Consider the following 14,679-nt stretch of genomic DNA (forward strand, 5'->3'; position numbering starts at 1 on the left):
TGTCATTTGGGATCAATCAATCGGAATGTTTACTTTATAATACTGCTAAGTACAAGTTTTGAGTTGCCAGAGATCTGCAGTGGGGCTAGTTAAAGTAGAAAGACATATTTAGCCTTTTGATTTTGTAAGAATTTGTATTTCCCTGAAATATCTGGTTTTCTGGGGTTAGTTTTTAAGCCTGGCAGTGTATAGTATGATCAATTGTGCTTCTTTAAAAACATGGCTTAATACTACTGTGGTTTTTTGGTTTATGTATCAGGAATCTCTGTAAAACATTAATATTTAGTATTCGCACTCAGAAAAAATTGAACTTACCAAACCAATATTGTCATACACAAAAATAATCTGTTACGTGTTTCTATTTAGAGCCATATCTCTCATTAAAGCAGATTCCCCCAGACACATCCACACTCACAGTTACCTCAAATGCATTCTGATGGGGAAGAGGGTTACTGCACTGGAAGCAAATGTGCTCTCTGCACTAAAAGGCACTCTTTTTTTATTTTATTTCAGTTGACTTTTATGTTATAGAATGACCTATTGTAAGCAACTTTTCAATTGGTCTTCATTATTTTTTTTTTTAATGATTTGCCTGTTTCTTTTCACTCTTTTCAGCTAACAAATGGAGGTCCCCATCTAAAAAGTAAATGCTCTGTAAGGCTACACATGTATTGTTATTACTACTTTTTATTACTTTCTATCCCTGCCCTCTCCTATTCATATTCCAGCTCTTATTCAAATCAGTGGGTGGTTGCTAGGGTGTTGGACACATTACTGAAATTGCAAACTGGAGAACTGCTGAATAAAAAGCTAAATAGCTCAAAAACCACAAATAATAGGGGCCTAAAAAATGATTTATTTTGGTGCCCAGTAATATCTAGTGATGCTACTGCCCAGCACTGTAATATAAATGGGTATATACACTGAACATACAGACTACATAGAAAAACCTATAACTGATACATGAGCCTGGCTTATCAGCTTACCTTGACAGTGCCAGGGCCCCCTGTAAAAAATCTTTGGTGGTCGGCACACTCAGATCCCATTAAGAACAACTCCACTGCCTCCCCTTGGCCCACCTGCACTTGCCTACTGCCTCTAGTTTGCAACAGACAGTGAGGGGTTATTTATAAAGGTCTGAATTTATCTCTGTATAATATCCAACTTCGAGCAACTCCAAATTCCCGAATGGACCTTATTTATGAAGAAAAGAGCCTGAAAAAATAGGGTCGGTCAAAACTCCTGGGCTTTCCTCCGAAAACTCCCAATTTTTCTGAGTTTTCCAAAAAAACTATTTATTTTTCAGACTTTTCTGAGTTTTTTTGCTCCGAATCCCCAAAATCATCGGATATCAGTATGGACATCAGCGAAGACACTGGGACCTTCCCCATTGACTTATACAGGACCTCGAGAGATTTTAGATGCCGGGGTTTTGGATTCTGAGTTTTTAGACCATAAGACTTTAATAAATAGCGAATAATTCGTAGTTTTTTTTTGCTCCGAAAACTACAAATTAGTCAAGGTTTGGATATTTGGAGTTTGATAAATAACCCTCTGAATGTTGTTAGCAGATGGGACTACAGAGGGGATGTTTCTATACAGCAGAACCTGCGGCCCAGGCCCCCCAGTAACTGTGCAGTTTACTGTATTATATTTTTGCTACTGCAAGAGCCCTGCCCAAAAGAGCTTACAATCCAGAGACCTGTTGTTGTTTTGAAACATTATATATATATAAACTATATATAGAGAGAGGGAGAGAGAGAGAGAGAGAGAGAGAGAGAGAGAGAGAGAGATTATATATATATATATATATATATATATATATATATATATATATATATATATATATATATATATATATATATTCACACACAATTTTTAAAGGTAAACTAAAAATTACCCAAAGGAAAAATTCCTGATATTTAGGGCAATGAGAGAGCAAAATTGGGCTCAGGAGGTATAGGGGGGCCACACGAGGCAAATGTATAGGTAAAACAGGACAATCTGTGTATATGTTGGGGCCCTAAAATGAATTTGCTGTGGGGCCCAGTAGCTGTGATTACAGACAGTAATGTTGTGACTGGTGACTTCTTTGGGATTCCAGTGCAGGAATGGGCCCCGCATTGCCTCTCTGCTGCTGCTGCTGATGCTGATGCTGCTGCTGCTGATGCTGCCGGCACTGAGTCGCAGCGCTTTCTTTCTGCTTCCGGAGCCGATGATTTGCTGCAGATGACATCAGACGAGGTGAATGGTGGAAGACAGACAGGCAGTTAATGTGATTCTCCTCCCAGGGTCCCAGCCCAGTTGCCGCCGTATAAAAGGCATCCCACCTCCCCTCCCCGCTCACTCCCTGCTCTCAGCCGGCAGCTCTAGGCAAGTGTGGGGAGCGGAGCAGCAGGAATATCAGTGAGGAGAGAAGAGCGCAGGGGGAAGGATCATGGCAACCCTTGTGGAAGCAGCACCCGACATGGAGCCAACAAACAGCATCCCCAACCCTGCAGCCTCCCCCAGCCTCTCGCACAGGTTCCTGGACAGTAAATTCTACCTGCTCGTGGTTATTGGGGAGACAGTGACCGAGGAGCACGTGAGATGCGCCCTGACCAACATAGAGAGAGGTAAGGACCGACCCCCCTATCAGCGACCCCCACACTCCCAACTTTCAGCATCTCTCTCTCTGACACCCACAGGTTGCACCTGCTTTTGTTTCAGCAGATACAAATACCACTATCCTTGTGTCGCATAAGATGCACAGAATTGATTTTGTAGCTGGACAGACGCACAGAATTGATTTTGTAGCTGGACAGATGCACAGAATAATACCTGGGAAAGGACGACTGTGTTATTCAGTTTGGGGGAACAAAGGCAAATCTGGAGCAGCCACTCCCTTTTTTTCTGGACAGAAAACGTGTTGGGCTGCAGATGTAACAGTTGTCAATGAAGGCGCCCCTCCCTGTGCTGCCACACTCACACTCACTGTGCTGCCACACTCACACTCACTGTGCTGCCACACTCACACTCACAGCAGCAACACTCACAGCAGCAACACTCACACTCACACTCACAGCAGCAACACTGGCATTTTGTACCAAATCTGACATTCTGCTCCTGTGCTGTGACACTTATTTGTCACAATAAGAAGAGATGTGCTGGGAGCTGGGGATGCTTCTGTCTCTCTGAGTCTGTATCTGATCCAGTGTAATTGGGCAAGTTTCAGGCTGCACCAATGGGTGTGGATGTGCAGTTAGGCAGGTGCAGCAAGGTTGGGTGCAGGACTTTATTTAGAGAGAGATGACAGTTGCCTGGGGCTCCTGGGTTCCATGGGGTGAGGTGAGGAGATAATGATATATATATATGTTGGAAAACTGATATTTAAATATATAGATGAAAGATGTGCGACCTGCAACCCTCCTGCTGATGTTACACCGCAGCTTTGCACATCTTTCCTACAGCTGGAGGGACATCAGCTCTGCTTTCCTGCACTGCCCCCAACTGCCCCCTGGCCAATGGCCATGCTCCCATCACAAGGACTGGCAGACAAAGACTAGTGATACTGCCCCACGCCCAGCCCTGTCTAGTTTATAGATCTCTGGAGGAAACCACAATATCAGACTTGCGGCCCTCCAGCTGAACAGCGCCCCCTGGGGACAGGCTGGGAATTGTATTTCTGAACTAGGACTGAGGAGCACAGGCTGCACATGGCTGACATGTCTGATAGAGATGCAGGTGCCGTGGGGTTACTGGGAAGCTTTCCCTTGATTTATTCTACACTGGGGCTGCCTGTGAGTCTGTTACACGCTATTCTAGCGCTTCTACTTGCACTGAATAATAAGGGAGGTTGCTGAGAGGTAGAGCCCAGGCAGCGGTACCAGGAGACCCAGTGGTTTGATTGCAAAATGCTCTGCAGGCGCCGTGCCCTTGTATTGTCGGCGGGTAGTAGCGGAGCTTCTTCTCCCAGCGCTGCCGCCGGACCCAGTGGCACTTGCAGGAGCGGTGGAGGTGGGCGTGGCGCAGCCGCACTGCGGTCCCTACGGCGACGCCCAGTGGTCAGAGAGAGTTCGCGCAGGCAGCCAATAGAGACGCGTGTGCTGAGCTCAGAGATGGCAGTTGCTGTGTCACTTCCCAAGCACAAAACTGCTGCTTCATTCTCTCTTGTACAAGAAGCCATTCAAAGCTTCTTTTTATTCCTCCTTTTTATCGTACCCGCTGGGCTTGTTATTCTTATCCCTGACACAACACTCCCCATTGCTCCTGTCACTTCTGAGGGGCCCAGTTACAGCTGCTGCAGCACATCTTTATACATACCTCCCAACTGTCCCTTTTTCGGAGGGACAGTCCCTCTTTTGACAGCTCAACCCGCAGTCCCTCATTTGTACTGGAAAGTCCCTCTTTTCTCTGCACTGAACAGCCAGAAAAAGAAACAAAGTTTCTCACTTAATTGGCTTTTAGCAGAGAGCCCAGAACAGCTAACAGGTGCAAATAAGATACTTTGTAACAATTTTGAGACACAAAAACACAGTTTAGATAAGGAGAATTATTTTCAAACTTTCATAACCTGCCAAATAAACATGGTAATTAGGGGGTGTGGCCACAGAAAGGGGTGTGGTCAAAAAAATTGCGCTACGTGCAGGTTAAAAATTTTTGTCCCTCTTTTTACTTCCAAAATGTTGGGAGGTATGCTTTATAGGTGGCCTTTCATCCAGCCTACAACTCCCAGCACCCACTCTCCATCAGTGGGTGCTGGGAGTGGCACTCAAGCAACATGCTCAGGGGACTCTGGTTGGGCAGCTCTGATAAAAAAAACCCCATAATTTACAATCACATCCTCTAGGCCTCGTGTTGCATCTTGCTTTGCTTTACATGCTCGGGATCTGTCAGTGACATTCGATATTACTGGGACCCACAGCATATTTTTTTTTTCAGGCCCCCAAAATGTTTAGAGGTTGACCTCCAATATTTATTGAAACTGTATATGAATTAGGGCCTCATGGTGGCCCTATACCTCCTGGGCCCCCCTGCAGCCGCTGGGTCTGTTTCCTCCAGGGTTGGACTGGGCCGGTGAGACGCCGGGAAAAAACCTGGTGGCTCTTTTAGGCCCGCCGACCCAGACCCTCTCCCTGCAACTCCCTCCTTATCTCTCTGACGCACGCTAGAGAGAGGTGCCCTCGGGTGCCCAGCGTTTTTCATAATTTGGATCTTCATACCTTTAGTCTATTAAAAAAATTAATTTAAACATGAATTAAAACCAATAGGATGGTTTTGTCTCCAATAAAAATTAATCATATTTTGGGATCAAGTACAATGTATTGTCTTGTTATCACAGAGATAAAGGAAATCATTTCTTAAAATCAGAATTATTAAATTAAAATGGAGTCTATGGGAGATGGCCTTCCAGTAATTCGGAGCTTTCTGGATAAAGGGTTTCTGGATAACTGGTCTCATATTTGGTACCTGCTGTTCCTTACTGCTCCTCTGCCAGCTCTGTATATGGGGTCCATGGTATCCTCCTCTATGTGAACCCCATAAGGGAAAGCTTTGTGTATCTGGGAGAAACACTACAATAGCAGTGGAACAATGGAGTGTGAGACTATCCTGAATAGTAACAATTTGATGTAATCTGTCCCTGCCTCTTGGTCTCTTTTGTGCAGGGAACATGTGTGTGTTAATTGCAGGCCTAGTGATGCAGCACAATATGATTGCAGGGATGCCTTTTGTGCTTATCTGTATCTCCATCCTTCCCAGCAGAGCTTAGTTATTGTTCTTTATAGCTCACATTGCAGGGTGGATATAACTCACTGTAATTCTGCTGCTTTATATTGCAGTCTTGCACATGTACAAGGTCAGACTGCATTGTCTTATTAGACCTGTCCCTCCCCCACGCTGCCTGTCATCTCCTTAAATTCCTACACTTCCTAGTATTGCATCGCTGTTCTCCATCCTGCAAACAGCAGTATCATTGTGACTGTTCCTTTAAGCTGCCTGTGCTCCAAGGACAGGGCCCCAATGTTTTGTCTCTGCATTAAGGATCTGGGCCCAGGCATGGGAGTGGCTCAAAGGAGCACATTAGCCTTTCATCACGGATGAAAATGATTTACTTGCACTGATATATCAGATATTTCCATCATGAACTGGTACAAATTATTCATTTAAACCCACATTTTTATTGTAGTGTGGGTTTTTTTTTTCAGTCCCAAAAGTCATCGAACCACTATTGCCATCGGCATTGTCTCCCAGGTGAAGCTTTCTAGTATTATAATGTGGCTTTTATGCAATAATCTATCCATCTTAGAGTCACTGCTTGATTTATGTAAAAGACTCTACGTACTTATTATTTAGCTTAAAGGGCCCTTCAGAGTAAATTTGTTTAAAATACAAATATTATACTTTTTAGAAATAAGGAAGCCGTATATATATATATATATATATATATATATATATATTGTGCATAAATCCAAATTGTGCATTCTGTGTGCATTCTATTAACCCTTTAAGAAACATTTTTACCCCCACAACGTGGCAGTTCAATCTCTTTGCAACTGAATATGATTCAGCTATTAATAACGTATCAATTAACTAATTGGATTCTATTTGTGAACTAAGAAGCTTGCATTCTGCATCAGCTTTTGCCCCTTTCCTATGTTTGGTTTAGGCATTAAGGCTGGTTCACTAATGTAGGCACTAAACTAGACCACTGTGCAATTACCTGTAGCAACCAATCAGCAATTAGCCTTGATCAGACTAATACAATTAGAAAATGAAAGCAAAGCTCTGATTGGTCGGTAAGCTGGTGCAGTTTAGCTTTAACATTAGGAATCCAACCCCACTGTGTTTAAGTGACTCACAACTGGGGGCTTTGAGCATTATTTTGAGCTTTTGGAATCTGGAAGAAGTGCTTGTTGGTCTTATCTGGTTATTGAGCTCCAAATGATCAGCATACATCACAACATTTGAAAAATGTAAAAAGTAACAAAAACATCAGCTGATGAACTTTTTTGACCACTCCCATTTATGGCCACATCCTGTATTTACCATGTCCATTTTACAAAATTTGACAGATTATGGAAGTTTGAACACATTTCTGAGAGTTTTAAGGCCATGTTTTATCTATTAAAAGTTAATGAAGGAGAAATGACACTTTAAGCTGTGAGTCACAGTTCCCCCAAGAAACTTGTTTATCTTACATAGTTACAATTGTTTCTTTGCTTATCTTAAATTGTTACAAATGTATCAAAGTGCAGCTGCTCAGTGTTCTGAGCTCTCAAAAAGCCTCTTAATTAATTATCAGAACCTTTGTATCTTTTTCTGCCATCAGTGCAGAAGATCAAAGAGAAACTCGGGACATTTCAGTAAGAAACCCGGAACTGTGGGATGAGCTGTCAAAAATGGGACTGTCCCACAGTCTCATTAATGTTGCTTGTGTCAACATGCCTTCCTTGCACTTCTGTAGAATTGTGCTTGCTGCTGCCGCCTTCCTCCTGCCACAACTAAAGTGGGTTGGAACAGTGTCGGACTGGGACACCAGGGGCCCACTCAAAAACCTTAGACCAGGGGCCCGCCAAGAAAATTTAGGCCAGGGGCCCGCTCTTACTACTATTATTCTTCCTCTCCTCACTCAATCTTCTAGTCTCTTTAGTTATAAATCCTATAACCTATTATTCCATCTTTTCAGCCTCTTTGTTCTCATAGAAATAGGGAATGGCCATGAAATAAGCCAAATGTTTAGCAACATGAGGTCCCACTGACACCTGAGCCCACTGGGACTTTTCCTGGTGTCTCGGTGGGCCTGTCCGACACTGGGTTGGACAACAGGGTGTGCCTTGACATAAAGAAATTTATTGCCTCTTGAAAAATGCCACTGTTACAAAAGACCCTGTATACATGGCTAACATAAAAGTTTTTTTCTAGTACTTGTCCCTAAAGCTGACCATCTGACCATCTCATACAGTTTGAGATCTGCTTGTTTGGTGAGGTCGATATACGAGTAAATCTCTACTTTCTTGATGTGGTCACCCAAGTGCTGGCCCAAATCAGTCTGATCCAGTCATTAGCCCAGAGGGCAAAGATCGAATCTTACGGAGGATTTAGGGGCAGTAGTTGGATATGGGCCACATTAATGCACCAGTGCATTAATTATCATCGAAATATGGGATTTCCAAATATGCCCCGTCTTCCTGCCAGGCCCGGATTTGTGGAAAGGTCACCAAGGCCTGGGCCTAGGGCGGCAAGATTTTAGGGGGTGACATGCTGCCCAACCATACCCCACATTGGTTCAGAAACACTGGGGATGTGCACAAGGTACCAAAGTTTTTTAAGGTCCCGGTGTGCCAATCCCCATTGCTCCAAATATTTGCGTGAATAAAGGGTAGGAGACGAGGGCGATGCCAGCTATGCAGATCCGGCCCAGCTTCCTGCTATTTATTGGGTGAAAATCTGTTCTTCTATTGAAACCTATAAAAAAATAACCAGGGGTATTACTCGTATTACTCGCTTAGTGGAAGAAAGGGGGAGGAATTGCCAGGACAGTTAACACTTTTACAAAAGTCCCTTCCAATCCTTTACTATGTTACCTTCAAACCAGCCAGTACAAATATAATGCTATACAGCTTGCCTTGCTGGTTCACCGTTCCCATTGGAAAGGGAAAAGCCAGTGTCCCTTGGGTATAACTAGCTTCACAAAGGCCGCTGATTAAGCCATGATCCAGCCATGAACTAGTAGAAAAGCAGTAATGCTGGGTTGGAAGGCACATGGTGCAGGGAAATCGCAACAGACCCTCAAATATACCCTCCATTCTTGTAATGAGAGCATACCCTGGCCCCCAGAGCTTACAGGATACGTTTTTCATGTAAACTGTTGCTGGAAAATTTATAATGGGTCTTTGGTAATAGAGATAGTAATTGTTTCAGTAAAAACCAGCCTACTATTGTCAACCCATCATAAACTAAGTATCTATAATGTTTCCCTTTTTCCCCACACTTTTCCCACTTATTTGGCTCCCTTTTAGCAAATGCTTCTTCTTTTATACCAGTATAGCTGATTGCATAGAAAGGTTTAAGATGGAGTCTTATCGAACAGTTCTTAAAATGTGACCTTCAGCGATTGATTTTCCTTCACTTTGGTATGACAGTCAGTAGCTGGTCGCATTAAAAGCATTCCGTTGGTCATGCACATTTTATTTCAGCAAAGCCATATCCAGCAGATGCAAGTGGGAAGTGACCCAGTTATGGATTCACACATTTGTTAGATGGCTGCACCATTTGTGATAAGTGTAAGGTTTTGGAGAAATAAATCAACCAGAAATTGTAGCTAAATATAACACCTTTGAACTTATGGGGTGGAAAGTCTTACACCATTTGTTATTCAAGTGGATGAACTGAGAAACAGTGTGAAGAAAGTATTAAATATCCCTTACAGTCTTGGTAAGAAATAGGGAGAATGGGCAAATTTTTCCTTGTTACACCTGATAGCCTAGCTTCAGTTTGGGTGAAATTTGGTGTGAATTTATATTTGATTGAAATTGTGGATACTAATCTCTATTTATTTGATGAGCTAAGGGCAGCCTGTCAAGTTTTCTGCAGGGTGTTTGGACAGTGCATTTTCCTGTTCAGTCACCAGAGGCTTCTGGTGCTAAATGCTGATAATAGTCCAAGTAACCGTACCCTCTCTCTATGGTTTTCTCGGTCTTTACCTCTAATCTTGTTCTGGCCAGGTGCTAACAATCTTGCCCTCAACACCCTAAATAAGCCAGTACCTGCATCCAGGTCCGGACTGAGAATTAAAATAGGCCCTGGCATTTCAGGTACACAGAGGCCCAATCGGCCCACATAAAGGTCCAAACAGCCCCCATCAGCCCACTAAATACTGACTTTCTATGGCACCTTATAGCAGCACCTCTGGCATTTGCCAGAACCCACAGATTGCCAGTCCGGGCTTGCCTGCATCCCAGCAATTGCTGGATCATTGACTCATGTTTGTGTTCTAGTCTCTTGTGTCTGATTTACCCTGTTCCTGTTCTCTCAATCCTTTATTGCATCTTCTGGTTCTGACCCCTGACCTGCTTCACAAATTTGTATTGCTTGCCGCCGGACAAAGACCTCTCACCTGTTTATACAGACTTGCTTCAGCTTGCAGCCTGCCCCTGACCTCTAGCTTGTTATATGGATTTATCTTAAGGTTATATCCTCTCTTCTATCACTCGGAATCAATTTTCTATTGTCTTCTGCCTCATCATTGCCATCTGCTTAAGTTCCTTATTAGAACAAGTTCTGAGTGCATTTATATATTTATTGTTCTTCTAAACACCAAATATGGAACATGGAGGCATTGTGTTACCAAGCACTTTGGCTCCTACCTGCCAGCCACTCACCTGTGACCCAGCCTGACCCAGCCCTTTCCAACGGTTGATGGTTTGGAGCTGGTTATGGAGGACTCAATATTACTATAAGTCATGTTGTTATAAGACCAGAGGTAGAAGCTGAATGACCTGAAGAAGTGGTCCTGAGGTATCTGGGAATAGAGACCAATTTCATGTCAAACAAAACTAGTTAGAGGTTTATATTTTAAAGGGAAAGTAAAGCCACAATCCTGGTTTAAACTTCATTTAAAGCAGAATGATTATTATTCCCATAAGCCTTTTTTTTGTGTGATTATACTGTTGGTTGTCAGGCTACTCATATCTCAGTCAAGCGAACCTGCATGCAGACATCTCAGCACTAGGCCAAGAAATCTCCTGACCTGACTGTAAAAAATCAGTAGTGTGAAAGCCACCAGACTGAGGCTTGTGGGCATTTCCTTTTACTTTTAATCTATCTTTTTATGATTAAAAGAAAATGTTCAGTGAAAAGTGAAAAATGCCCTGCAGGTCTTGCAGGTCTGGCAAATACTAGGAATACATAGACTCATCCATACTTATTTATAAGGTGCTGTCCTTTATAACTAGAAAATGATTGAGAAGTTAGCCATGCTGAAACAAGAGGTACAGTGGGCTCTGCCTGAGGGAACTTGTAGCTTCCCTTAAGTCTCTATAAAAGTACATGCCTTCTGGGCAATCACATAGAAGCTCTGAGAAAACAGCATCACAAAAGGATCTGCCATCCATTCCTTTGTGGAGTTGTCCATCAGAACATTTTCCTGATACCTTGAAAAAGTTTTGGCAACCCATGATCTAGTGGTCTTCAAAATGTGTCTCTCCAGCTGCTGCTGAACTCATTGGAATATTAGATAATATTATTCAGCAAAAGCTGAATGAGGTCTTAAAAATGAAATATCCTGTAATCTATTTGCTTCTCATGGATCAGTTAGCAGCAGTGGGGTTTGTCATTTGTTGGTTTCCTTTGTCACTTGAGGATGAAACCTGCATGTCAGCAGAACCAATGTGGCCAGCGACGTCCTATGTTTTGCTCCAGTAATACTCTGTATGTGTGTGGTATTGTATACGTGCAGCACATGTATGGAATTTATTATCCTTAAACAGAGAGCTCCAAAATACAGGAATGCCATTTCCAATAGAGTTCTGTTTATACAAGCAATTCAAATCATCTTGCACATATTGATTTAACCAAGCTAACCTTTAGGCAGAATGTATTGGATCAATATCTTGTTGCATATTTGATATCTTCCCCCTTCTGCCTCTAGCTGTTGCTCACTACTTCTTTTCAAGACAATCTCTTAAAGAAGAACTAAACCCTGAAATTGAATATGGCTAAAAATGCCATATTTTATATACTGAACTTATTGCACCAGCCTAAAGTTTCAGCTTGTCAATAGCAGCAATGATCCAGGACTTCACACTTGTCACAGGGGGTCACCATCTTGGAAAGTGTCTGTGACACTCACATGCTCAGTGGGCTCTGAGCAGCTGTTGAGAAGCTAAGCTTAGGGGTCGTCACTAATTATCCAGCAGAAAATGAGGTTGGTCTGTGATATAAGCTGATGCTACAGGACTGATTATTAAATTCTGATGCTAATTGTGCTGGTTTCTGTGCTGACGTAGTAATTATCTGTATTAATTACTAATCAGCCTTATATTGTGACATTTCTATTCTATGTGTACTGTATATTGTGAGTGGGTCCCTAAGCTCAGTAAGTGACAGCAGCACAGAGCATCTGCAGTGAATCAGCAGAAAAGAAGATGGGGAGCTACTGGGGCATCTTTGGAGACACAAATCTTTACTGCTAAAGGGCTGTGGTTGCCTTGGGCTGGTACAGAAGCACAAAACATAATGTACAACATTTCTAGCTTTCTTGTTTAGTTGGGCTTTAGTTCTCCTGTAATTAACATGGGTACTAAATTGCCTTCTCGCTTACATTTAAAGCTAAGCTCAGCCACCCAACTGAATGTGGATCCAACAAATACATAATCATGGCCAATAATTCCTTTAGATTTTAAAGACCCCAAGTCTACCAAAGTGCTCTTTGTCAATGGAGCACTTGCTCCATGAATGGAGCAATGGAACACTTGCTTGAGCATTATAATTTGATTTTCTAAGATGGAAATAATTAACCCACAGCATGTAAAAGGTTGACCAGCACCAGTTTACCGTATACATCTGTAATAAATCCTGACACCGGCATCAGGAAAGAGGTTTGGTAAAATTTAATGGGGGGTGATGCAGAATCTCATTGTTATTTATACATTGTTGTGCGTAGTTTTACAGAAACGTTGGCATACTAAATGGAAGGAAAACTGATAGTGAAGCTGATCAGTAGGAGGTGTTAGATGGCATGATGCAACAGAAAGCAACACATATACTATATGTATAGTTTGCTGATATGATGTGTGGTTTTCAGCCAGTTTTGTGCTGTTCCCTTTCTGCTAAAGTGTTTGTTAATTGGTTAGATACAAAAATATATATATCTATATATAGTTAGTTATCTATAGTTAGTTAGTTATCTATACTATTCTATAGGACCACTATATAGGTATTCTGTTCTCCTGAAAACCAGAATATTCAAAAATAGAATTGAATGGGAAGACTACAAAGAGTGATTCATGGAAAATGGCGGTACCAGCATTTAAGGGAGTGGATTATGATGTAATGCAATTAGGGACCTATAGTTATAGCAACTCTAGCTCTGCATGGTGATCTTCTCTGAAAAGTCTTGTGTAAACTAATATCTATGTACAGGAGGTTATGGCTCAGTACTGTCTGATAGAGAAGGAGGCTGCTGTGCTAAATGGTCTTTGTACCTACGTGCATTCTATTGGAATTTTTAAAGCTTTTTAGAAGAACAATTGGACATAAGAGGTAAGCACTAACAGGCAATAATGCATAGAATTTACTGGTCATCTGTAAACAATGTATTGGCTGCTATAGGTTACTGCACCTGGCCAAACTTGGTTGGGGTTAGATTAGTGGGATTAGGTTAGCAATATTACAACAAAAGTGGACTAGTGCAATATAAATAGGTAAATCAGGCTCTATTTTTTACTCTGAAATAATACTTTTAATTTACATTACACTTATTTCATTTTAATGGGACATTGAAAGCTGCTAAATATAATTTTTTTGAGCTCTTATATAAAAAATTCTTAGAGCAGGAAATTTAATATCCCAGTGCAGTTCAAACCCCCATATCAGAATATTTAAACCAAGGTTAGAGCTTGGGAGAAGGTAGTGGTTTGATTTTTTTAGAATTAAAAGGTTCCGTGTTCAGATGTGACAAGGAACGGTCCTGTTATATATTATTATGTCTAAGTGTGGTGAGTTGATGCTGAAGGTGCTGTTTTGGAGTATAATTTTTAGGTGTGTAGTCTCTCACTATACAGAACTGAATATATGGTTCCATTTCGGATTTATGGTCCTCTATATATGGCTAGACGATAAACCTGCTGAAATCCGCAGGCCGATTTCGGGCCCTGACCACTTGCAAACTCCTCTTCTGTATTTGCATCTGGGAGCCTTGTGAAGGGTCTGGCAAGAACACACTCAGAGGATTTAGATCTCAGTCTTTTGCCTACCCACCAAGTGTGGATTGGTTTAAAGATGTTCCAGATGCAGAGGAAGATGGCATGACTTACAAATAAAGGGGAGTGAGACAGGTCTGGAATAGTAGCAGAGAAATGCGAGACAGTTAACTAGTTACAGTGATGTGATCTGACTGCTTTGATATAAGCACCTATGAATGCTCAGATATACCCAATAAAGCCCTGTAAACGGTGCATACACACTTACATATGTTATTTTGCAGAGGCATGCCTGCGGTACACATGAGAATTCTTTCAGTATCGGTTCTCCTAGTTGCTATGAGATTCTACTTTTTTCTCCAAAGGATCAAGTCCCAGTGGGACAAATGCTGTTTTACAATCGAGAGATTAACATATCTAAAGTATCAAATCCTACCTCTAGCTGGACATTAGTTAAACATTTTCTTTTTCAGAATATAACCTTGCAATGTTGGCTGCAGTTATGCCACTTTGCTATATTAAAGACTTCCACAAATACATCATATTCTGGTAATGATAGATTCTGAGCTATATATTAACAGGCAGCCAATATTTGTGCATCTCTGCTGTAGCACCTCCCTGCTCATTTAACTCTGAGGAACGTAGTGCCAATTGAATGAATTTATTAACACAAATGTGTAAGAGAGATTATCAAAAAACAAAAACTGTGGTACCGTGTTAGCAAGTAGCAAAAAACAAAACAAACAAAATACAAAAAGTATTGTAGACGTGATACCTA

At 41.8% G+C, this 14,679-nt stretch overlaps 1 protein-coding gene across 1 annotated transcript in view; it reads left to right on the forward strand.

Annotated features, from left to right (window-relative positions):
* Nucleotides 1–2,241: 2,241 nt before the first annotated feature.
* map1b.S (microtubule associated protein 1B S homeolog) overlaps nucleotides 2,242–14,679 on the forward strand; it is a 46,904-nt gene continuing 34,466 nt past the window's right edge. The window contains exon 1 of the mRNA XM_018244412.2: nucleotides 2,242–2,615. Within this exon, the coding sequence (XP_018099901.1) occupies nucleotides 2,438–2,615 (178 nt within the window). The 5' untranslated portion in view covers nucleotides 2,242–2,437. The remainder of the gene's footprint in view (nucleotides 2,616–14,679) is intronic.

The sequence above is a fragment of the Xenopus laevis genome, chromosome 1S (assembly GCF_017654675.1).
Source record: "Xenopus laevis strain J_2021 chromosome 1S, Xenopus_laevis_v10.1, whole genome shotgun sequence".
Classification (NCBI taxonomy): domain Eukaryota; kingdom Metazoa; phylum Chordata; class Amphibia; order Anura; family Pipidae; genus Xenopus; species Xenopus laevis.